Source organism: Simochromis diagramma, unplaced genomic scaffold, assembly GCF_900408965.1.
Source record: "Simochromis diagramma unplaced genomic scaffold, fSimDia1.1 OVJJ01000421.1, whole genome shotgun sequence".
NCBI classification, from domain to species: domain Eukaryota; kingdom Metazoa; phylum Chordata; class Actinopteri; order Cichliformes; family Cichlidae; genus Simochromis; species Simochromis diagramma.
In genome coordinates this window covers 2,617,581-2,644,489 of record NW_024387250.1, presented here as the reverse complement: position 1 = coordinate 2,644,489, position 26,909 = coordinate 2,617,581, and the positions used below count along the sequence as shown (strand labels likewise).

The 26,909-nt window shown below is 40.7% G+C and overlaps 1 protein-coding gene across 5 annotated transcripts in view; it reads right to left on the bottom strand.

Moving 5' to 3' along the window:
* khdrbs2 (KH domain containing, RNA binding, signal transduction associated 2) overlaps nt 1-26,909 on the bottom strand; it is an 81,852-nt gene that overhangs the window by 2,267 nt on the left and 52,676 nt on the right. Inside the window, exons 7-12 of one of the 5 annotated variants that reach the window (XM_040001608.1) lie at nt 14,133-14,215; nt 13,415-13,473; nt 7,923-8,019; nt 5,405-5,457; nt 3,017-3,105; nt 232-1,931 (exon numbers count right to left, since the gene is read on the bottom strand). In XM_040001608.1, the coding sequence (XP_039857542.1) occupies nt 7,925-8,019; nt 13,415-13,473; nt 14,133-14,215 (237 nt within the window). In that variant the 3' untranslated portion in view covers nt 232-1,931; nt 3,017-3,105; nt 5,405-5,457; nt 7,923-7,924. Of the gene's footprint in view, nt 1-231; nt 1,932-3,016; nt 8,020-13,414; nt 13,474-14,132; nt 14,216-26,909 lie in introns of those variants that run through there. The other 4 variants (XM_040001605.1, XM_040001607.1, XM_040001606.1 and 1 more) reach the window with 4 other exon arrangements.

Below are 26,909 nucleotides of genomic sequence, written 5' to 3'. Positions count from 1 at the left end.
GTACTGCTGGAAAAACAACAACAAAAAAACAGATAAAAGTGAATAGTTGAAAAGCATTTTACAGGTTTGCTTTTTTGTAATATTCTACTTTCTTGGCAAGAATTGGATGAGAAGATTGACACTATGGTTGTGCTGCTACTCTAATTATAAAGCCTAGAATAAAAACTGGATTTTCCCAGTCAATCCTAGTCAATCAACCTGAAAATCAGGGAGGAAAGGTCTTCTGAAGCTCACTAGTAGATTGAGTTACATAGATAGAGATATAGATAGCTTGCAGAATTAATGAAGAAATAGACTAAGTTAACCATTTTCTGCCTGTGTGGCATGGACCCTCTTTATCAGACTCTGAAATATGAATGAATGTTTCCCAAAATGTCAAATGATTCTTTTCTTTCTATACATCAATGAATGGAGCTATTCATGTGACAAACATGTAGTCGTGTCGTGTGAATGGATTCTGATTTCTATGACAGATGACACTTGTGTCCTTGGTGTGTAGCTGTTTGTTTGTTTATGCGGAGAGCCTTTGAGCCCCGAGTCTGACATTTTGGCTGGATGTGCATCAAATGCAGTGCGGTAATTCGCCTCCATCCACTGGCTGTCTCTTTATGAATCCCCCAGTTATAATCTGTCAACACGCGTCTGACATCCTGGGTGATGTTTTGTATAGAGACGCAGCTTTTAGCCAGAGACAATCAGCTCGTCCTTGAGATGGATATGGAAAGAGGTAGACCTCTTCGCTCTCACCTAGACCTTTTCAAATAAGCTTTTTATTGTCTTGTTAAAAACAAATAGGTGCAATTACTTGAGAAAATAAGAAAGTGAGCACGAGAGCTGTCAATAAAGAGTGTGAAGCCATCGTTTGCTTGCACAGCTGCTTTACAGAATTAGCGACTAGCCTGCAGCATGTTGCATGTCTGTGAATGTCTCCGTCTCTCTCACAGCCAGTCTGAACCCATAAGCAGATGGTATCATTACACGACTGCAGAATGTGTTGATATAACTTCAAGCTGTGCAAGGACTATTTTCTATCATTTATATTTATACTTATTTTCCTGTCTGATTACCAAGTCAGTGATGACACTTCCAGAGTGTGACTTTGTACACCGCTTGGGAATGATAGAAAACAAACTTACCTTCTAGCTGTATTCTGTCTACTATATCTATTTATTTAGGTCTGTATAAGAAATAAATACAATCTCATACAATTCAAACAATAAAGATGGGACAGGACAGAACAGCCAGTCTGGTTTTGTCTGCAGTTCATCAGTTAATTTGCTTAATCTGCACAAAAAACATACAAATCCATAATGGTTTTATAGTATTTAGTAGGTTTTATGTATCAATATCATTTCTTGGCTGGACAAAATTCTTCTTTTTGTGCTTAGGTAAGCTAAAAAAAAAGTGCTAATGTCAGTTGGTTTATAACTCCATTTTCTCACAGACCTGCTTTCAGCTAACTTGTATTAAAAAGCTTCATTGCAGTGAGTGTTTTACTTTTAGAGTGTTTTGGCCATTGTTACTGATGCCAGATTTTAACAGCGCTACCTCATCTGTTATAAACAACTACACAGGCCAACAGGAACTATAATGAAGAAGTAATATCAAAACAATCACTTGATGATCCGATTATTCCTCACAGAAATTATGGCTAACCTGCTTTAACTGTGTTAAAGCAGGTTAGCCATAAAAGTTTGTGTTAAGAAAAGTTTCCTGCTATACCTGCAAAACTGGAGAAAGATTTACCAGAGTGTGAGAATTTCCTTTTAAATATAAATCAGATCACCCCTCAATGAATAAATATGAACGAAAAGGTTAAAAAAAGAGCAAAGTAAATGATCATAGTTACCACTATCTCCTTACCTATTTGTGATCTGTAATCTCTTTCCATCATGTTGCATCATCCCTTCTCTCCAAGTCCAAACTTATTTCTGTGTACAACAAACAGAGGAAAGAAATGATCTTTACTTTTTCATCAGCAGAGATGCAAATCCAAGAGAATCTTTACTGATTTGGCTTTTGTGTATTCTATTAGGAGTATTGAGGCTGCATAAACATTTTTGCCAAAGGTGAAAAACTTGGCAAACTATAAAAAAAAAGAGAGAAAAAAAAACAGCTGCTGGTTTTTATAGTGCCTGAGGCTGCAGCAAAGGTCTGCGCAATGTACAAGAATCACCATGGATACGAGCGTGGACAAATGGCATCTGAGGAGATGCAAAGACAACTGCAAAGTCTTCGTGAGTTTAATTCTTTGTGCAAAGAAAAAAAAAAAGTCACAATGAATAATGACTCATTTAAAAAGATCCCTTTTGTAATCTCAGTGTGGGAGCAGTTTTATTAGCGGCATTCATTTTAAGAAATACATCAACATCCATAGCAGGCTTTGGGATTTCATCTCTTGGCTGGTCTTGAGCTGGCGGCAGGCTTGTTATGAAAATGGATCCGAGAGCGCTTCTGGCAAAGGGGGCATGAACATCACTGAGATGCACAGAGTTTCCAGCAGCAATGATTACTTTCAACTCATAGGTGCAGATAAACAGGAGAGCTAGTTTTAAGAGGAAAAGTACTACTGAAACTATTTTCGATTCATATTGCAAATATAAAAATCAAACTTCAGCTATTTAATCTATAATTTATTCATAGCAGTCATGTAACCTCTGCACTTGTTCAAAGAAAAACTGAACAATCACACGTAATCCTTTTAATTAACTGCAGTATCGCTGAAATGTTTTCAATGAAAATGCTGTTTTCTGTGGGTTCATTTAATAAGACGCACAGTGCTGCGGCTCACTGCTAGCCTACAATATTACACTGTGAAAATAACCTTGGAAAATATCCTGTGTGACAATGCTACTGCTGACGTACAAATTGACGACATCTTGTGAATATTGCATTATGTTGACACAAACATTCTTTATATATGTTCCCCAAGTAATCCTTTTCACCTTATTGCTTAGGGAGGCATTATATAGCTGTTTTGTCAGGTGATTTATGGAGGACGACACTGCGTACCTACCTAGATACTTCCCCGGCCAGTGAAGGACCTGAACTTGTTTGATGGCAAAGTGTAATCTTCAGGTCTGTAGGAGCCGTTTTCAATTACTTCTGCTCTGGAGAAGAGTAAACAATGACAATGCAACAATTATGATTGTGTCTTAATTTTACAGTACATGACTTTTGTTAGAAATGTAGGACAATGTCAGTGTGGTAGTGTGAGGTATGTTTGAATGGCTTCTTGAAGAGGCTTGCTCAAAAGCAGTTCTTACCCCCGTCTATAGGTTATATATATGTCCATAATGGAAAGATGCACATCCACAATGTGAATCTCATATTCCACCTCATCCCAAAGGTGCTCTATTGTTTTGACATGTAGTAAATGTGGGGGCATTGTGGGTACAATGAACTGATTGACTTGTTCAAGAAACCAGTTTGAGCTCTGTGACATGACACATCAGATGATGGGTACACGGTGGTCATAAAGGGATCAGCAACAATACTCCGGTAGGCTGTGGTGTTTAAATAATGCCCAGTTGGCACTAAAGTCCCCAAAGTGTGCCAAGAAACTATTCTCCATACCACCTATGGTACAAGGTAACCGGATCCATTCATGTTTACACCAAATTCTGACCCTACCATCTGGAAGTTACAGCACAAATCGAGACTTGTCTCACCATTTTTTACTGTCCAGTTTTGAGTGAACTGTAGCCTCAGTTTCCTGTTTTTTGCTGACAGGCGAGGAACCCAGTGTGGTCTTCTGCTGTTGTAGCACATCTGCTTTGAAGTTTGACATGTTGTAAAATAAGAGATGCTCTTCTGCAAACCTTGGTTATTCGGTTACTTGGTTATTTAAGTTAGTCCAATCTTTCTATGGGCTCTGAGCATTTTCACCCAGAGATGTGCTGCTCATTGGATATTTTCTATTTACCGGACCATTTAAACCCTCAACATGCTTGTGTTCAGCAGGTTCTTGACCTTGCTTAAACACCTAAATGCACTGGCTACCTGCCATTTGGCTGTGATTAGATATTTGTGTTAATGAGCAGTTGAAAAGGTGTACGTAGTAAACTGGTTGGGTATAATAATAATAATAATAATAATAATAATAATAATAATAATAATAATAATAGTAAAAAGAATTAGAGACTAATAGAAACAGTTTTTGTCCTTGATTAAAAGCAGTATTTTTTCCCAGTGGGGACTTTTGCCCTTGGACGGGTGGATGAATGAATGACATTCATAACGGTATGTGCAACTGTTGTGATGAAGGTTTTAGATAAAGCAATGTTAATAATTAGTAAATGCTACAGCTGTAATAAGCTGTGTGTGTATTATTGTGGAAATGCATAATCAAAAATGATTGTAGTGTGAGAGGTGAAAACTCTCGATTCAATTCTCAACGATTCAGCACGAATATAAACAACTACTGATGCTACATCTCACAAGGTGCATATATCTTGTTATGCATGACATGCGCGGGTGTTACAAAACAGACCCTTCTATTGAAAAAAGTCAATAGAAGTGGACGAGTTATGAATAAGTCAGCAGGTATCTGACCATAGGGATTAAGTGGAACTGTATTTGCAGAGTAATAAAACAAAAACTGAAGTGAAAAATGCACACAGAGATACAATAAGAGCATTACTGAACAGTAGAAAGGAAATGTGCAATAACGGGTCCAGCTGAGACAAAAGCACGCAAGACTGACAGCATATAATCTTGGCAATAACACACACGTTGCTTTCTGCAACTCCAAAACCTCCCCCCTCATTTCTGCACATACAATTGACCTTATCATCTCGCCTTGCGCAGCGCAAATACTTCACTCCGAGCCAATCTCATACAGTCAGTACTCTACCATTCTTCTAATCAGATGATTAATTATTTCTAATTATATTGCAGTTTTAGTTAGATTCTGCTTCCTATACGTCTTTTGTTTCCATTATTTTAATTGCATGTCTGTGCTTTATTGTGTTTTTAATGAGCTGTCAGACCTGTGAAAGCTCTCACACTTACAGCTAATGAAAACGAGCATTAATAGCGAATCTATCAGAATATTCCACGAGATGGAAATTATATTTCAATCCCTCAAGTGTGACACAGCCAGCCGCAAGAAAATATTGCTCTTAATCATAGAAATATAAACAAACATAATGTGGTTTATAATACTGTGGATAGTGAGCTAACGTTAAAATGAACATTCAGACATCAACATAAATGAGTTTTCAGGTGGTTTTAATGTGTCACCTATGATTTCAAGTTAGCATTTAGAGTTTTTGCTGAATGTGCGAAAGGAATCCAGTGAGGAAACTTTCTAATCCTCTCCCAATTATGCCCCATTTACATGTTAAAAGTGTGAATCACTGATTATTTCTGCAACTGAGGTTGTGACAGTGTCTCCACTCACCTATTACATTCCTCTCCTCTTTGACCAAAACACACCGCGGTGTGTTTCCTTATCTACGGAGAAGAACAAATCAGCGTTATAAAGAATGAACCGGTCCTATGCATCATCACCAGTCCACAAGTATAGAATGCATGCATGCAATATTTACACACAAGCCTTGTTACATTCCATCACTGTGAAAAAAGTAAACCAATTCAAGGTATTATAAAAGTGACATTTTATTAGAATTACTTTTATACCACCGATGTGGTGTTTAGTTTGCCGAACAATATTTTAGTGTCTTTTTATTAAAATTTATTCTCTCTTTTATAACAGCTGAATTCCTTGTGGATCTAGTTAGAGATGGGAAGGGATTTTAATTCAACAGTGCATTTATTTGGGGTTAAAACGGGCAGGTTTACTTTTTTTTAAGTGGAGGTTAGATTAGGATTATCATTAGGGTTACCTGCTTAGTGTTTAGTCTTCCTTTGAGTCCCGTGATCTACACTCTTAATGAGAGTCAGGCTTCAGGTGTACTAATCACAAAAGAGAATTCAAATTGCTAAATAGATCTCAGCTTCGATATTTAAAGAACGGAAAGTTACAGAGCAGGTTTCTCAGGTTAAATGACAGAAATGCAGAAAGCCGTTAGCAGAGACATTGATGAGTTGCTGAGGCCGTTGTTTTCCCCCCTCAGCAATGACATTCAATCAGAAGATAAATACCAGCATCTAGATCCCGTATTGCCCACATGCTTTTCTTTAAGCTCCAAATGCTGAGAATTTTTAAGGCATTATTATGATAATATATGAGGACTTCTTACCTCTTTAAACGCCATATCAGAGTCAATCAGTGTCTGTTTAATGATGTAAAACTTCAGAGAATGAATTAAGAACAGAAATTTATTAGTTTCTTAAGAAAGTGATCAGATATTCAAGGATAACATACGGTGTTTTACAAATGATTCATTTGGGACAGGTTGGTGGGTTTTCTTTATGAAACGAGTTAGCCGTTACCTGTAAGCAGATGTTAGGTTTTAGAAACAAGAAGCTTGAATTGCGTCACGTATCGCGTTAACAAACTGCAGAACAATAGCAATTTAATGCTTCACAGGCTGCTATTTAGAAAGTCTTACACACTGTGTTGGAGGTTTATGCTGTTTTTATTAAATGCCTTATGTACAAATACAGATTACACACAGAACAAAGCACGCATTAGAAATTACACACTGTACATTGCTTTCAACCAAAACTGTGTTTTGCACGATCACGATCTCACATCATTTTGTATCATTTAAAGTCACAACATGGCCTAGGGTAATTTTGCCTGATATTTCAACATTAAACATTTTTTTAGAAGAAAATTTTAGGTCATTTAGACACTCTGCACTCAGGTCTTCAACTCTTCTTCAAGGATAGGTTTCCATTTGTTGCATTTAATGTTATTTGTGTTGAGGGGAGTGTTTAAACTTGCCATTGGTTAGTTATAGTTTTTGCAAATCAAATCAAAGTTGCAGATTAGTTCTGTTCAGATAAAGTGAGAGAAAAGCAACAGTTTTTATTTTTACTAAACCAAATCATCAAAAAAGTGGAAAAAAAATTGCCTTGAAGAAATCAGTTTGAATTTCTCCATGAAGTAATTTAAACCAGACAGCAGCCACCAATCAGTGAACTCTGGAGAAAGGTTGAAGTTTTAAAAAAAGACTTTTTCAAATTTAAAGTGAACACATTTTCTCCGTAGCTGTGGCTGGTTAAAGACTCATCGTGCCTGTAAAGTCACTGACAAAGAGCTAAGCTGGATTTTGTGGGCCGTTTTCCAAATTAGGAAAAAAGTGCCAATAGGGTTTGAATAACTTAAAAAAAAAAATACTCGCATAAGAGGGCAAAACTAATTTCCCCCTAGACAAACTCGTATTTGAAGAACAGGCACAACTAAAATGAGAAAAAGTTTTGCTTGTTTTCCACATCTAGTAGCGTGTCACGGTGGATAAAAACGGACATGGCATCACTGGATGTTTCGCAACACCACGAAAATGCCTCTGTTATGTGGGGCACCGAAGTCTCCTTAGCAATTAAAGCAAGTAGAGAGACGCAGCAGAGTTTTGATAGGCTCTCTAAGTCAAATTATGGCTCTATGATTGCCTGCTTTAACACAGTGAACAGGGGTTGGCTATTAAACCTTAGTAATCACTACATTAAAGACACTAAATGGAAACCAACTAGTCACGCAAATCCCACAAGAATAAATCTGCAGATTAATGTTTTAGGGCAGAGGGAGCTGGAATGAAGGGCATTTAAACAGCCAAGAACAACCTTCCTGCATATGGATGAGAACTGTTAAGTGTCTCTTTTGTTAAAAAAAAGGCTCAAACATCAGTATACTGCAATAATTGTGGCTTTATGCGCTTTATGGGGGTGGGGGTGGGGATTTTCTTTTTACTTTCTGAAGAAGATGGGCCAAAAATAAAATAACTGTTACAACATTTATAATGGATTTAAAAAATAGATATAAATAGCTGAGAATTGGAGGTCTGGACCACCTTTAGTATCTGCCATAAGGATGTTTTCTGTAGCCTCCTCGCGTCAGCCGTAAAACAGGGGCTTTGAGACTGGCTCGGGTAGTTCCCCACTCCTCCTCTGCAGATTAAAGCAAACAAACGGTGAAAAAAAGAGTTAAAAACCCATTGCAGAAAGCTGCTGCATTCACAACGGAAACGTCATGTCACAAAGGCAAACTGTCTCTCTTCTCTAGCCTCTCCTAAATCTATTTTACCAAAGACAAGAAAATTTAAGCAAGCAAATTATATCCCAGGTACTATGGGGGCTTCTCTTCACACAAAATTAATTTCATGAGCTCTTTGCCCTCTGACGGACCAACACTGAGATTCGACTGTCAGCAGCTCCTTCCTTAGAGCCAAATTACATAAAGATGCCCACCTCTGCTGCGAGGCACAACGCACCGCTCCCAAATAAGAAAGTGTTTATGAAGCAGAAAATCAAATCATTGCCCCGTTGGTTTAGGTTTGGTCTGACCTCAACACCCCAGTGCACAACTCATTGTGCTGAAAATGAACGAGCCCGCAGACCTGCTGTGGCATCCGGCTTATCGCCGTTGTCATGTGACAAGGTTGTAACTCGACTTCTGGTGATTTATGCAATTTTATTTAAATAGCAGTTTTAGATGTTTCTTAATGTTTTTAGTTGAAATCCAGAGACTCCTTTATAAAATTTGGAGCAGGTGCTGATTTGGAAATTGCAAACCGGCGTTTTTTTCTTCTTTTTTTTGCGAGTTTGTTTTTGGGCACAGCAAAGGTTAGTCAGCCGATAGTAACAGCTTTCTGGAATAAGCCTTTAAAGGCACATGCCCAAAAGGCAAAATAGTCCACCTCTGCAATAGGCACTGGTTAGCCCCATGAGCTTCCACTGGCACATTTACTCCTCTGGCCAAATGCAGCGAGGAGCCAGGAAGGTAGGAGGAATGTGATGCACACAGAAGTGGCTCCCTGGGTGAAGATGATTGCAAGTGGGCCGAAACCACAGTTTTCTTTTTCTTTCTCGGCTGTGAATTTTTTTTTGTATAGCAGTGCAGCAGCAGTGTCAGCCAGGAAAGTGTGGTCAACACAACATTTTTTTCTTGTCAGGATTTACTTTAAATCAAATCAAAGGATTTTTGAGAATGTTTTCTTTCTATTCTACTATTTGCCCATGAATGTAGAGTATTACCTTTAGTAATGCTAATACTTTAGTGGGAACTGTCTTTAGTGAAAACTTCTCAAAATACAGAATGATGGATAGTGCTGACCAAAAAAATCACTGATGCTAGATATCATATAAAAAATATGACACTATGGAGGCATGTGACACACGACACAGGAGCTCTAGTTTTACACTCCAACTTTATTCACCTCCAAACATAAACTGAGCATATTGCGCCCAAACACAGCAGAACCCTTCCTCCCAGCTTGGGTTTGAGTGGAGCCCTCTAGTGGGTCGCCACACATGCCCCCCCTGAACACCCAAACAATCCAGGACCCGGGGCTTAATCAAACGTCCAGAACGGCTGAAACGGGGAGTCCGAGAACTGGCTGTGGGTCCACCAGGCCGGGAAAGACATGCCGAACCCTCCGCTGGCCGGACGAGCACCAGCGGGCACGGAGCGATCTCAGAGGGAGGGTCAGAGTCCAACGTCCCGGCAGCAGGTGGGCGGTCGCGGTAGGGGGCATGGGCCAGCACCACAGGAGCATTCTGCAGAACGTGTGCAGGCTTAAGGCGGTCCACTGAAACTACCTCCTGCCGTCCCCCAAATCCAAAACAAAATGCTTGGGACCTGATGCAATAACCCAAAATGGGCTGTCGTAAAGCGGACGCAAGGGGGTTTGATGGGCGTCACGCCAAACAAAAATGAAAGGAGAAGATTCCAACGACTGCTGAACAAAAACATCTGGCATGCAGTGGTGCACGGGGCCAGTGACAGAAAAGGGGCCTCAGACGGTCGACCCAGTTACCACTCGTTAAGGAAGCACGGAGCGCGGCCTTGAGTGACTAGTGAAACCGCTCGCACATCCCGTTAGCCTGCGGGTGGTATGCCGTGGTGCGGTGGACCTTCCATCGCAGACCAAAGTTCCGACACAAACTGAGGGCCTCTGTCCGAGGTAATGTCAGCGGGGGGGACCAAAACGCTTACTAGCCACGTGCTGAATGTCTGTAGTAAACGACTGAAAAAGGTGAGGGGCTGCCAGATGCCGGTCTTCGCCGACTTCGCCGCGGAAAACACACGGAGGCGGTCAGGGGACCAGTCAACGGGTACTCCTTCAATGCTTTAACCGAGGCGGGACGCGGAAAAGCTGCGACGGCTTGCACCTTGTCTGGCAACGGGACCACGTTATCATTGGAGATGCGGTGCCCCAGGAAATCCAGGACCGGTAAACCAAACTGGCACTTCGAAGGGTTCGTGATCAGGATTCGTGCTGGCCCGCCGAGCTGCTGGCCACCAATATGTCATCCAGGTAGACGAAAACGAAAGGTAGCCCGCGCAAAACAGAGTCCATAAGTCGCTGAAAGGTCTGGGCGGCACCTTTCAACCCAAACGGCATGCGCAAAAACTCGAACAAACCAAAGGGGGTGATGACAGTGGTTTTCAGAACATCCTCAGCGCGCACTGGCACTTGGTGATATCCCTGCACCAAATCGATTTTGGAAAAAATCGAGGTCCCGGCAAGATGGGCGGAAAAATCCTGGATGTGGGGAATCGGGTAACGGTTGTTCTCTGTAACGTTATTTAAATCCCCGTATTTTAAATCCCCACAAGGTTGCCACCGCCCATCTGGCTTGGGCACCATGTGAAGTGGAGAGGCCCAGGCGCTGTTCAAGCGCTGCACAATGCCCAGGCGCTCCATAGCCGCGAACTCCTCCCGAGCGACGGACAGTTTCACGGGGTCGAGGCGACGTGCGCGGGCGAATACCGGGGGTCCAGCTGTTGGGATATAACACAGCAGCAGAACCCTTCCTCCCAGCTTGGGTGTGAGTGGAGCCCTCTAGTGGGTCGCCACAATATTAAACTCTTCTAAAGAGTCTTTAGGGCTGCATCTGACCAATATCTTCATTTTTACGTAATGCTTCAATTATTTAAACAATAAAAAAACAAACAAAAAAATCAGAAGAACCAAAATATATTTGTTTTTATGTGAACAACAGTGAAAAATACAAAAGTGTTCACTTTATATCGATATCAAAATACTACAGTAGTGGTCAGCAGCTTGTATACACTCACCATGGACATGAATGTCATGGTAATTTTGGGATTTTACTGAATTCTTTGAACTTCTCTTTATCCGAGGTGATAAAGAGAAGGTGATAAATTGAACAGCATAGATCTTTAATAACTTTACAAAAGAAAGACTTGTGTTCACAAGTTTGAATTTATTTTTGTCTCTGTGTAGATTTTCTCTTATCCACACAGAGTCAAAATTACAGGCTCAAATATATACATACACTTACTTAAATCTTTTAATAAGTGGTGCTCAAGGTTCTACAATTTACACAAGTTGGAAAAATCTCTCAGGGCCAAGATCATCAATTGAAACAATTGTACGTAATTTTGATGTGTAAGTGTTTACAATTAGGGTGTGTCACTACTTTACCAACCCAACTTTAAATGAAAAGAAAAGGTTCAGGATCAATAAATCTACCCTCCTCCATAAACTGCAAACTGCTGAAACACCAGCATCATTGTATTGTGAGTTTGACATTGCCATGGGAAGAGAGAGCACATCGACAAGTCAAATGCTATCTTGAGAAGTTTTGTCTTTAGACAGGACAAAGATTGAGTTATTTAGTCAAAATGACAGGAGGAACTTTCAAGCATGTTGGTGGTAGCATCATAGTCTGGCTGTTTTGCTGCCACTGGTACTGGTACATGACAAGGAGGATGCAAAGAAGTATTGGAACTACCTCCTCTATCTACAAATTAATATCTTTGATCAACAACTAGGCAGCTGAATTGCGGAAACAGTCGAATGATCCCAAAAACAGAACAAATTGATTCTGAAATGAATAAATTAAGCCAACATAAAGCTTACTTAATGGACTTCCCAAAGCTCCAACCTTCGCCTGTGCTTAAAAGCCGGCTCAATGCCAGGACACCAGCCAATTTAAAAGACCATTATCAATTCTGTTAAGAAGAGCGGTAAACTATCCAGCCACAATTATGCCTAAATAGTGCTGATGGCTACCAAAAGTGTCTGTTTGAGGTATAACTTATTAATGGACAGTTAGCCAAATATCAGTGGGAATATGGTATACATTTAAGCCTGTATGTACTCTTTTGATCCTGTGTGGATCACAGAAAATCCAAAATAAATTCAAACCTGTGGACCCAATTCTTTCTTTTTAAACTCATTAAATATGTATGCTGTATAATCATTCCATCCTGGAAAAAGAAAAGTTTGAAGAAGTCACAAAGAGCCCAAATTACCATGAAACAAATGCCCAACACTGTCTGTGTCATTCAGCCCTTCTGATCACATCTGTAGATTATGGTTGTGGTTATCTGTGGTTTTGTATTCTGATGTCGCCATCGTAGTTTTTTGATAACAGACATGAGAGCTGGCTGAAAAACAATGAACACTGAATCCTTTTATAGTGGCAACTTTTCAGTGAAAAGTTAGCCAAGCCCTGAAGCATACTCTGGTTTATCATCTATTTGAGTCTAAAAGAGAGTGTAATTAACAGAAATATGCATCATGTCTTATTAAACAAGTGCAATCAGACAGCACAACTCCCCCCAAAGGGCAAGGGCTATACTAAAACATTTATGTTTTATGCTAATGTCAGTATTGGTAATATTGAAATCCTGAATAATGACAGAGTTGTTTTCACAGATTACTTGTGCTGATGTCAGCATTGCTAATATAGAAATGTAGTGTAGAATATTAATTCTTTTGTGTCATTGTGTATTCATAAAATGTTTTTACTTAAAAATAATATTTTAAAGAGCTCAGAAAAAGAAAGTGTTCATGTCCCCCAAATAAAATTTTGAGATGTTCCAGGGGAAACTAAAGCTTTTTCCTAATTTCCCGAATGACCCTGATTTTCGACCTATGACCTTGAAGCATTACATATTAAATGGTGTATTTTATTACCTTAACCCATGATGGAGAAATATTTGGCTTCTATAAGCTGTAAAAACTCGAGATTTCAGACCTGGATGCCATAAACAGTCGATGTACAAACTACAGAAAATCAGGATCAAAGAAAATCAGCACATTCTTACAGCTGAGAACCTGGAACTGCAGAGCACAGTGCAAGGTGAAAAAGGACTTCACCATTTAATCAGCCATCCAGCTGCCAAATCATTTTTATGAATTGACTAATCAAATAATCAACCCATTTTCTCATTTTTAATAATGGGGTTGTGTTGCATTTTAGCTGGATTCAACAATTTATAGTGAGTATCAGTACTGAAAAGTGAGGATACATGAAAATGACAATGACTCATTTCTGTTCTTGTCGGTATAAAATAAGCTCTACTTACCATAGTTGTTGTAGGATTCATCACTGGTTCCCTGCCCATATTCATAATAGTCTGAAATGCTGAAAGCAGATGAAGCGAAAACACGGGTCAAAGAAAAAAATAATAAGCTGCAGATGACTTTTCTTTTTTGTCAAATAAGGAATAAATGTGATTTCTTTGGGAAAAAAAGGACTGCAGTTCTATTATCAACAAGACCAAACACTTTTTACAAAATCTCTCAGTAGTCCTCTCCACTGTCTGTGTCACTCAGCCCTTATCTATTAGTTCTTAATGAAGAGACAGATCTTTAAAAAGTGGTCATAAACATATCTTCAACCACAGAAGGGCTAAGTTATTCCTAGAAAAGCTGGGCAAATTTGAACAAATTTTACTCCATTTGTTGGGGACTCAGCTGCGGATTTAGTGCATCACTAAATATTTACAGCAGCATGATGGTGTATGTGGGATTAACTACTGTGCCCATGTTGCTCACTGATGTGTTTTTAACAGACAACAGACGTCTCTGGCACACTTTTATCAGGCTTTAGTATACACACATACTGTAGCTTTGCTGTTAGGATCAAGTCATTGTTGGTTTGGGGATTTCTTGCTCTAATGTACACCTGTGATGGCCCAGCTGGTCACAGTGGACCTTAAACATGCTGTATTGTAACAACAGATGGATGGTAACTGAGAAAAGTTGAAAAAGCGTTTCCTGCTGTGTGTGTGTTAACGTTACCTCTTTGACTGATTGCTGTAGTTATCTTCATAGGCTTCATAACTCTCATCATCATACTCTCCACCGTATCCGTCGTCGTAGGCCTGCGAGGGAACACGCGGTAAGCATTAACATTGACTTGTCTCCACATCTCTATCCAGTCTAACTGGTTGGAGATAAATAATATAAAAATAATCAATAGTTAGTTCCATGGGCTAACTATATTACAGTGAGACGGTAATGGGAGAGGAAACAGAAAAATTAATGTCCAACAGGGATTATTGATTAAGGTTCGCAGGGAGCATGTCTCACTGGTAAAGCTTATTGGACACCTTCTGAGTCTCAAGCTGCAATATGGATCTGCACTATTGATAAGTAGCTATTCAGAAAATAAGCACAAAATACAGCCAGGAGCTTTACACTCGTGTTCGATAACAATACAAGTGGCTAAACAGCATGCAGCCCACAGACAAGCCCTAAAGTTAGATATTTTGCCAACAACCTGTAAGTATTAGAAACCACTTAATGTATATATATATATATATATATATATATATATATATATTAGGGGTGCAACGATACTCGTATCGATATTGAATCGTATCGATATTGAACGGTTCGATACAGTGCTTTCGGTTCGGTACGCATATGTATCAAACAATACAAAATTTGTAATTTATTTTATCAACTTTCCTTCTGACGATGCTGTCTGTGTTGAGCGCTCAGTGAATCTGCGTTCGACTACTCCGCCTAGGCTGCACTGTCGAGTGCAGATCCACTGAGCGTTCAACACAGACAGCAATGTCAGAAGGAAGAGCGCAGGGCAAGCTAGCGAGACAGAAGTTAAGCTCTCCTTGCAACATGGCAAATTGAACCTCCCCCACCCTCATTCAGATCTGGCGTTTGGAATTATTTTGGTTTTCATGTGACGTATGACCCTGAAGGTAAGCGCGTCATGGACTAAAGTAAAACAGTATGTTGGATGTGCCATGCATTGCTCAATTACATGGGTGGGAACTAGTGTGTTAGCGCAGTTAGCTCGTTAATGTGTTGGCTGTCTAGCCCCAGGCACGGGGCGATCAGGGGTAGCTCGTTAACGGAGATTTGCCGTGTTGTGGCGTTAACATCATTTCAACGAGATTAACGCTGACAGCACTAGTGGGAACACAACAAATATGACTGCACATTTACGCCGACATCATCCTGGTGCAAAGACAAGTGGAAGCAGACAAAAACAACAAGCATGCATGCTACAAACTTTACCCGAGTCATTTAGACAGCCGTTAGCACATGATTCTCCTTATGGGGACCTGATATGTTTAATATTGTGGCGAGCTCAGACAACGAGGAGACGGAGGTGTCGTTTGGTCTTGCTTCCCGTGAGCTAGCCAGGGAGCACAGCCGTTTATTGACATCTGCAGAAGAACACTGCCGCTAGCTAACTGCTCAGCGCGGCAACCGCACAGCAACAACAACAACAACACACAGGGCGCCCTCTGACCCCGGAAGGCCACACCGTCGCAGCGAGAGGGCGTCACCCGTCACTATGGCAACATAAACAAAACATAACTGTACAAACAGAACCCCGAACAGCCCTGACCCGCTACATAGCCCCCACCTAAGGGGTCAGTCGTCCCCGACGACCCCATTACCCCACACAAAGTCCTGCAAATGTCCAGGTGCCTTCTTTTGGCGCACCGGCCGGTCACGACCTGCGGGGGAAAAGTCACTCGGGTCAGAACATGGGGTGCCACCATCATCCCACTTCTGACACCAATGTGGCGAGCTCAGACAACGAGGAGACGGAGGTGTCGTTTGGTCTTGCCTCCCGTGAGCTAGCCAGGGAGCACAGCCGTTTATTGACATCTGCAGAAGAACACTGCCACTAGCTAACTGCTCAGCGTGGCAACCGCACAGCAACAACAACAACAACAACAACACACAGGGCGCCCTCTGACCCCGGAAGGACACACCGTCGCGGCGAGAGGGCGTCACCCGTCACTATGGCAACATAAACAAAACATAACTGTACAAACAGAACCCCGAACAGCCCTGACCTGCTACAATATGCTGCTGAGAATATAGCCCAGAAGAAGCGTATAATATTGCTTTTATTTTGGAAAGAGCCATTTCTCTGTAATAAACTCTCTTTTCCAAAGATGAGTGATTCCTCAATCAGATACAGGGCTTGCAAAATCGCTAGCCCGACGTCCCGGGGCTAGCGATTTTTCCAGTCGGGCTACCAAAATCTATCTCTGCCCTGCCCGTCGGGCTATTGTAGGAAGGAAAAATATATGTCAATGCTTTTGCATTCTTTCGGAAATGTAGCTGGGTAATTATGTCATTGGCATCGGTGAGCCACTGTCAATATGTGACATATTGAAATCGCGTTTGAATTTGCGCTTGTTTTTTGCTTACACTTTGCAATGGCGCGAACTGTGTATAGAGAGCGACAGTACTGTTTGGTGAGTGATGATAATTTGCGCACCAATTCCTCTGACATCGTCTTATCAATCGTTAGCTTACTATGCAAACATGACAAGTGAAATCTCCCGCAGCAAGCTTAAACATATGAGAGGTTGATCGCGCAGAGAATCGCTGACCGTTATGTGTGTGTGTGTAAAAGCAGCAGGATATATATTTTAGTTCTGCTGAGCCAAATAAGACAGGTCAGGGTGAAGAAGTGACAGCCAAAGAAAAGCTTACCACAAAACGGAAAAGTTATGACAAATCAGACTATAAGGCAAAAAGAAAGTGCAGCTTTATGGTTTCATGGACAAAAGAATTTCTGTGGCTGCAATATGACGAGCCTAACCCTAACTGCACATAAGTGGTCCGCAGGTGCGCATTCGCTGTCAAAAAACACCCAAAACGCGCACAAGATACGAAGTTGCAACGCGTGTTTGCGTACATAAGATTTTCTGGAGGAGGACAGACATTTGTTTAGAACTCTTAAAGATGTCGAAGAAGCAAGCTCCTTTAAGCAATTACTTTGGTGTTCCTCCACCTCCAAACAAATGTCAGAAGGAGTCCGAACCACAAAAGAAGCACGTATTCTCGGAAAAGTGGTTGCAGGAGGTGAGCTGGCTTCAAACAAATGATGAACGCACAGAGATGTGGTGCGGAATGTGCCGTGAAAATCCCACTCTAGCGGACAAAAACAGTGCTTTTTATATGGACGCAAACGCGCGTTGCAACTTCTTATCTGGTGCGCGTCTTTTATTTTGACAGCGAATGCGCACATGCGGACCACTTATGTGCACCCGTGTAAATAACATAATGTTCTGCCGGGTGTGTTGTTGGTTTTTTCTCTCGATTTCTGAGTCGACAAGCGCCTTTGTTACTGGGACCAGTCATTTTAAGAAAGGCCCCCATTAGAACCCATGAGAAATGCAAGAAATGCATTATTGCTCAGTCTGCAATATCTTTCCCAGAACAAACACCAATTGCAAATAACATACTAAAAATAAACCTGAAAAATCTGTTTAGAACATCGTACTATGTTGCAAAGCGTGAACTACCACTGGCAAAATTTAGCAGTCTTTGCAAACTTCAAAAAGCAAATGGCCTAGATCTTGGTTCCACTTGTCTCTTACCCGTGACTTCAGTGGAAATGTCAAATTCAGGATCTGACACAGACTGATTCATGTCCTACACAGTTCTTACAAGTTCATAGAAATTTCTGTTCAATTAGAACCAAGTATTTGAGTTGATGATTGTAATTTTTATACAATGTTGTAATTTGTTTTTCAACAAATGTTTTGTTTCCTTTACAATATTATACTTTAATGTATAATATTGTAAAGGAAACAAAACATCAATCAAAAAGTTGCTCTCTTTTTTTATTCGGGCTACATTTATTTTGGGCTACCAAAAACTGAAGAGTCCCTGCCCGAAGGGCTACCAGGGATTTTGAAATTTTGAGAGCCCTGAGATATATTTATTTTTTTAATTACTTTTGTTTGTTTCTGGCAGCACAAATGAACCAGCTGCTAGTTAACGAAAGACACCCGGAATGGCTAACCGAAGGTCGGACGGTCCTGATCCCCAAGGACCCCAAGAAGGGACCGGTCCCCTCCAACTACCGACCAATAACCTGCCTCAGTACTACATGGAAGCTCCTGTCAGGCATCATATCGGCTAAGATGAACAGGCACATGGGTCAATACATGAGTGGGACACAGAAAGGAATTGGCAAGAATACCAGAGGCGCAAAACACCAGCTACTGGTAGACAGAACAGTCAGCCGAGACTGCAAGACCAGACTGACCAACCTGTGCACTGCCTGGATTGATTACAAGAAGGCCTATGACTCAATGCCCCACAGCTGGATACTGGAATGCCTAGAATTGTACAAGATCAATGGGACCCTAAGAGCCTTCATCAGGAACTCAATGGGGATGTGGCGTACAACACTAGAGGCCAACTCCAAGCCCATAGCACAAGTCACCATCAAGTGCGGATCTACCAAGAGATGCTCTGTCCCCACTGCTGTTCTGCATAGGCCTGAACCCCCTCAGTGAGATCATTAACAAGACTGGCTACGGATACCGACTACGGAACGGAGCAGTTGTCAGCCACCTCCTGTACATGGATGACATCAAGCTGTATGCCAAGAGTGAACGAGACATCGATTCACGGATCCACACTACCAGGCTATACAGCAATGACATTGGAATGTCGTTCGGACTGGAGAAGTGTAGTCGGATGGTAACAAAGAGAGGGAAGGTAGTCAGAACTGAGGGGATTGAACTACCAGAAGGCAACATTGCAGACATAGAGGACAGTTACAAGTACCTGGGGATCCCGCAGACAAATGGGAACCATGAAGAGGCCGCTAGAAAGGCTGCAAACCACCAAGTACCTGCAGAGGGTCAGGCAAGTCCTGAGGAGTCAGCTGAATGGTAAGAACAAGATCCGGGCCATCAACACGTACGCCCTGCCCGTGATCAGGTACCCTGCTGGGGTAATAGGCTGGCCAAAGGAGGAGATAGAAGCCACTGACATAAAGACAAGAAAGCTCCTTACCATGCATGAAGGGTTTCACCCCAAGTCCAGCACCCTGAGGCTGTACGCTAAGCGAAGGAAGGGGGCCGGGGACTGGTGAGTGTCAGCACCACAGTCCAGGATGAGACAACGAACATCCAAGAATACATTGGGAAGATGGCCCCAACTGACCGAGTGCTCAGTGAATACCTCAGGCAGCAGAAACCCAAGAAAGAGGAGGGAGACGAGGAACCATCATGGAAGGACAGGCCCCTGCACGGTATGTACCACCGGCAGATAGAGGAGGTGGCTGATATCCAGAAATCCTACCAGTGGCTGGACAAAGCTGGACTGAAAGACAGCACAGAGGCACTAATCATGGCAGCACAAGAACAAGCTCTGAGTACAAGATCCATAGAGGCTGGGGTCTATCACACCAGGCAAGACCCCAGGTGCAGGCTGTGTAAAGATGCCCCAGAGACGATCCAGCACATAACAGCAGGGTGCAAGATGCTAGCAGGCAAGGCATACATGGAACGCCATAACCAAGTGGCCGGCATAGTGTACAGGAACATCTGTGCCGAGTATAACCTGGAAGTCCCGAGGTCAAAATGGGAGATGCCCCCAAGGGTGGTGGAGAATGACCGAGCTAAGATCCTGTGGGACTTCCAGATACAGACGGACAAAATGGTGGTGGCTAACCAACCGGACATAGTGGTGGTAGACAAACAGAAGAAGACGGCCGTAGTGATCGATGTAGCGGTTCCGAATGACAGCAATATCAGGAAGAAGGAACACGAGAAGCTGGAGAAATACCAAGGGCTCAGAGAAGAGCTCGAGAGGATGTGGAGGGTGAAGGTAACGGTGGTCCCCGTGGTAATCGGAGCACTAGGTGCGGTGACTCCCAAGCTAGGCGAGTGGCTCCAGCAGATCCCGGGAATAACATCGGAGATCTCTGTCCAGAAGAGCGCAGTCCTGGGAACAGCTAAGATACTGCGCAGGACCCTCAAGCTCTGGTAGAGGACCCGAGCTTGAAGGATAAACCGCCCGCAGGGGCGTGCTGGGTGTTTTTTTTTTTATATATGTATGTATGTATATATATATATATATATATATATATATATGTATGTATGTATATATATATATATGTATGTATATATATATATCATTTATTACTTGTCAGAGTCTGCACGTAGAAAATGATTCTTATTACAGATCCCCTAGTTGTGCCTCAGATGGTGTGTTAATCCAGTTTGTGCCTGTTTACTTCTACAGAGGATTCTTCTCAGCTTATTTATGCAGGGACCCTGTTTTTGGATCAGTTCAAATAAGAATTAACATTCAGAAGAGGGAAGCTCAGAAAGCCTGGTTAACAGGTCTCAGTCATTAAATCCTCTAATATTTCATCCATTACAGTGACATGTGAACATATTCCTTAAGTGTTTTGTCATATTAGTATCATCGGTTCTTTCCCACTGTGAAGGCTGTCACTTTCTAATAAATCACTTTTAGTTTCTTTTGACTTATGACTCAAATCTCTTTAAACAGAACACAGTTATCAAGCTGCCAAAACACAGCTCTGAGAAGAGAGAACTTGACCTATATAGTAGGCATAGTGGACCTTTTCCATGGGTTTTGCTCCTTGAGAAACTTTCTGGAGGAGATTTTTAGATCTGTGCAGAATATTGCAGGAACCAACAAAGGTCAGAAATAGATTCAACCTCCACTGACTTTCAAAAATTATTATTTTTTATTTATAGTTATAAGCTGGAAGTGAACATCACTGAAAGATAAGGTGCTGTGCCCTTAAAGACGGGGCATTATTTATTGTGAAGCATGAGGAGCATGAGGAGCGTGGTTTAGAAGCATTGCATATGTCACCTCCTGCATAAAATATATAAAATTTGATGGAAAATTGTGCATGTCAGTGCAGAAATTCTCTGATGCTTACAAATGTTTTGGAGAAGGGAGCTAAATGAAGTACATAAGACTATTTCTTGACTATCTTGACTATTAATTCTTTGTTTTATTATTAAACTATTATAAAACTGCTAAACATCTGGTGCTGCTTCACAAGTTTGTTCCCAAAAGCTGAAAAACACAGAAGAGAACTGGAGCTGATTTGGTGTGGGCAACAGAGCGTTGAATTGCAGGAGATGCCAGAGTGCATCAGGTGGCAGATTCTGCAAAATCTGGCTTGTCCTTACCAGACAGCAACCACAAGCATCCTGATTTCATGTCATGTAATCACATCAGCGAACAAAATAATAATCATTTTATTTCTTAAAAACAGAATTGTGGAGAAATGTCAGGCTTTATGTCTTCTAATACATTACTGCAAGGATTTTTAATAGATTTTCAGAAAAATCCCTTTATCGAACACTTTCCAGGTGCCCATGGAGCATAACACCAAGCTATTGGAACAACTTTTCAGTGTTTCTCTCCGGTAAAAACAAGTCAGTCTGCACCTAAGATACTAAAAAAAACATAAACACACTATTTATCATTCTGTGTTTTACTAGATTTGATTTATTTATTGCTTCTCTTGCATCGAGACACCACTAAAGAAAGTCATAAAAGAATGACATGAAGCACACGGTGCTCCTGAGTATGGAACCCATGCCTTTCTGCTCCCCAGTGCCCCCTCAACCACTTGGCAATCATATGATGTTGGCATCTGTGTGATTTTGACCGCTATGTACTTGTTTGTATGGCTGAATTAAAGCATGAGGAACAAAACAAAAGCAATGAGTCACGGTATACTGACTGGTCCACAACAGAGAATATCTTCACTTTCTTTAATTCCAGGAACTGTAATAGCTGCTGCAGATATCAGCCTCACACAATTATTTTATTTCTAACACCCACTCTAATCCCCGGAAGAACATAATGTCAGTCCATATTCACGAGGGACCTGCATCGACTGTTTATTGTTAATCGCGTCAGTCTGGTCGATAGAAAATTATGCTTTCAAGTTGATTATGATTTATAAAAAGAAGCGATGTCATATTTTATTTGTTAAAGTGAAATCTGAAATAGCGTTCACCTTTTGGGGATCACTTCCCACTTCTGAAACCAAACTAACACCTTTATGTTGAACGATCTGCCTGAAGAGAGCACACTATTCTGCTGTATGGTTTATTCATGACGGCAGGGATAATCAGACCCAGCAGACCAAAGGTTCATGTAAACAGCATAACCTGAAACTGGAGTAAGGCCAAAGGGTGTGCAGAACAGTAGACTAAGGTATTGTCTCTTTTTGTAATTGTTGGATCATGCTCATTTAAGAGGTTTAGTGGAGTTTAAAGTGCTTACGCTTCTTTTTCATCATGATCTAATCTCTTCTAATCCTTTCCAAGCTTGCTATTTCGAATCAAGCTTTACTATGATACATGCAAGTGTTCAATTCCTTTTAAAGGCTGAATGGATTTTAAATCAGCAGAATAAAATGTGTTGAAAGCTTCAGTGAAACTGGTTGATGGCGGACGGGAGCTTCATAGCTCAATATTCCTCCAAGTCTGCCTGTAATAAAAGAACATATATAGTCTATGTAATGGAGTAATTGCATCTTGTATTAGGTGTGGCTGCCTCTGGTAATGCTCTCTGTCACAAAAGCATAGCTATCAGCGTGAAGGACATCAAGTACAGCTATACAAAAGAAATTACATTCAAAGCACTAGTACACACTCTCCATCTCCTGTCGGGAAATGCTGATTCAAAGTCCTCTGGTTCCTGTGTGGCTTTATTTGTGTGAACACGAATTTGACTAAATTAAAGTTAGGGATTATGTCAGGGATTAAGTTGTTCTGGGGATCCTATACTTCTCTTTTTTCTTGCATGAGTCTTTCCTCACAAAGGCAGCGAGTCAGAGACGTGCATATCTAAGTAATTAACCGTTTTGTTAGCAATCCCACACGAAAAAAAAAAAAATCTTCACACTGGACCACAAATATAAGAGGGGATTATTTTCAGTCAGCTGTGAAATAATCATTTAAAAAGACTTCCATCATTGCTGCAATGTAAAGTCATGGAAAACTTGCAGTATATTTATTTTAAGGATAAAAAGACTTGTGTCACTGTTACTGATATAAAAAAGAGAAATATAAAATCAATAAATGATACTGAGGGAGAATTCATCCTAACATCCCACAGCCCAATTTACTGTTGAGGCTACTTGTTTACAAGATAGATGTGTGCGTGCTCAGCTCACCAGAAGGCGAGTATTCATTGTCATGGTCCCTGGGTCCTGGACCAAGGGGTTTGAGTTTTTGTGAGTTCACTGTTGTGTTTTGAGTAGGATTTATTTTTGGCTTCTTTGGGAGTTCTTTTCATCTTTGTTTTCCTGCTTTAAGTTGGGATTCCAATGGGATTCCTTTATATGTTGAGTCCTTAGTTCTTGTTAGTTTAAGTTACTGATGATTTCGTGGCGTTTGTTTTCGGTTAGTTTCCCTCTGTTCCTTTTCTGTCCCTCTGTCAGTGTTGTTTATGTGTTTGTCTTTTGCCTTGTTCAAGTTCATCTGTTTCCCCTGTTTAGTTGTGTGTTACTTCCTGTTTTATTTTGTTAGCTGTTGGTCTTTTCTATAGTGTCTAGTTTTACTTCCTTTAGCGTTTTCATAATTAGTTTTAGCTTAGTTTTGTTGTTGTTGTTGACGTTTCCATTCTCCCTAATTACCTCATGTGTATGTATAGCTTCAGTCTCTCATTCAGTTGTTGTCAGAGTGGCTGTTTATCTTTCCTGTTTGTCATCCCAGTATTTGTTCCCTCGTGTTTGTTCCCTTCTGTCTTCTGACTTTGAATTTTGCTGATTTTCAATTATGCTCATGGACGTCAGTAAACCACCAAATAAAGGTGTTTTTTTTAGTTTATTCTAGCCTGCATTTGTCTCATTTTCCCTGCATAAAAAAGCAAGTGCAAAAAAGTAAACCTGCAGAAAAACACAATGAAACTATCAGTCATGGACTGGCCTCCCCAGAGCCCGGACCTCAACATTACTGAAGCGGTGTGGGATCATCTTGACAGATAATGGAACATAAGGCATCTAACATCCAAAGATGAGCTTTGAACGTCCTTCAAGACCTAAAGCCTAAAGAACTTATTCCTGAAGACCACTTAAAGAAATGACCAGAAAGCCTTCATTCAGGCTGCGTTGAAGAACAAAGGTGGTGATAACAAATATTGACTTTCAAGCTCATTAGAGTTGTACAAACTCTATTCTCGCCTTATATAGTGTGTTTCAATGTGTGTTTGCACCTTTCAGTAACCTGCTCCACCTATTTCCCATTTTTCTAGCAAAATGCAAATAAGTGAAGGTTAACTCAACACTTTGTATCTTACTATAATTTACAAAATCTAAGTCTTTGTGTTTGTTGCTGTGGATCCTCTAAAACCTCTAGAAGAAGCACTTGATTTAAGAGCAGTTTCTTTTAATCTGTTCACATCAAAAACAAAAATAATACAGTGAAATTTATATTGAATTAATCAATGGATGCCACCACTAAACATTACCATGCTCTGTTAACCAGCTGATTTCGTTAAAATGTCTTATATTAACAGTAGTAATGTAGCAATAAAGAACTTAATTTCACCTCAGCATACAATTTGCTAACTTTTTATAAGCAGATATAAAAAAAGATGGATATTGTGTCCAAGGTGACGTATAAAGTCAGCCACATTTTTCTAATAACAACAGGGGTTACAAAAATGAGTTGTACAGAATAAATTGAGAAAATGACCTTTGAGTTATTGGTTTCTGATGTTAGTTTGAAGTCTTATTTAATACAGCAGGACCTTTATTTTACAAATAAGACTTTTATTTAAAAAGGGAAAGTAGCAGAGTTATCTTTATCGTGTGGCTACCTTGTGATTGACAGGTTTCTTCTCTACAAGCATGCAGCTTCCTCCATTTCTAAGTATGATCCACCGCTTACTCATGAGCAAAATGGCAAAGACTAAAAAGCTCAACTTCAGCCTTTAAAACGGTAGTTCACAAACCGATGGTGAGATTATAGTAGCCACCTCCATCGTTTATGTGCAAACAGCAATGTTATGACTGTTCATGAGTCATGAAGGAGCAGTTTTGTTTTGGCATCTGAAGTTGTGTTTATGATGGATTATACTAGCGCTTACAATTGCACTGTGTGATGACAACCCAGAGAAGTCTATCCACTGAGGAACACAATGAGATACAGTTGGAAAGCTGCAGAAAAAGGTAGGTTACCCTTGTCGTAAGACATTTCTTTTTAAAGCTAAACTATATCTGTATGTTTCAAATGAGTTTGCAATAAAAGCATCACAGGGGATATGCAGCATTCAGTGATTCGAAACTCAAAGAAAAAAATATAAAAACGTTTACCCTTTCCTTTCTTCGATTACTCCCGACCTTACCATTAGTTTCATGAACAAAACATGCAGATCTGAAGAGGTGCTATGTGTAAATACTGCTCCCTCTAATTAATGAGGCTTGATTCTTCTCGTTTGACGTTCATCTGTAAAAACAATTAACACTGCTCCTTTTCAACAAGGCAGAGGACATAAATCAAATGTTAACACAAGGCTGGAGAGTTCTCGCTCAGTGTAATTAGGACAGCGAGAACCTAAAGGCCCTTAGCACTGTGCTTCATTATCAATTGACAACCTGTATGTCCCCTGACAGTGACTGATCTTCATAGGGAGCAGCCTGTGAATGCCTCTCCACGTGGCAGGAATGTGGGGGGAAATGAGATTTGCAGCCTTTTGTCTCACTGAATAGATGTTGCTGTTCGCTGCTTTCTACCTGTGCAAATTCAATCAGCATGCACCTTTTGTTGTTCCGAACGCACATAAAATACAAGTTTACTTCCGAACGCTACTCTTGAAATTGTGCCATGGCAAATTTGATAGGATGATAATATTTACTACATTGAATAATTATGATGAGATCAAACCTTGATTACTTTAGGGACATTAAGCAATCGCTCTAGGTTTAGGGATGCTCAAGAAGACAATAAATAAATACAACAGACATTTTCCACTTTGAAAATGTTTGTCTGCGTATACCCTCACAGGTAGCTTAAGTCCCTGATGATACAACTGAGGCTATAATGCATTCTACCTGAGTCTTTACCTCTACTTAATAATCCAGAGGAAATGTGTCATACATCTGTTTTAATGAACAGGAGAGTTCTGCATGAAGAATTTCCATAATTAATATAACAAATGTGAACTCAGCACTGTATCTGAACCTATTGTTATGAAGCAATTATAGCAGATGTGCATCCCACCCACAATGGTGCCCTTAGAAAACTGCCCTCCTTTAAGCAATACACAGAACCTTACAAATCTTAGACATCTTTTATGTTCATGCACTAGATGATACGGCGAGAATTTTTTCCCCCCTTTTCAAAAGGGTGTCCTTTTGCTTTTTTTCCACAGTTGATAGATTAGAGTTTTTTTCTTCAAAGCCTCCCAAAGCTCTGTGTTTAATCACATTATGGCATTTCCCGCGCTGCCTCAGTATGGTTGCAGGGCTCAGGTTTAAAAAAACCGAGCAATGCGTTTCAATTTTTACCAGCAATTTGTACAATTCATGGTCTGCTGTCAGGGACGAAACACTGTATCACTCTCAGACTCCTCTCTTCTGTCATCAGCCCTGACATTAAAAGATAAGATTTGATCTAGATGGGATCTGATCTTTAACTAAGGCCATGGTCCCAGTCTATACAAAATTCCATTCATCACATCTTTAATCTTCCTCTGCTCTCCATCTGCACTTTTCACATGGAGTAACTTATACAGATTACAGTGTAATGTTTTTCTGCTGCTCTTTCTAGGGGA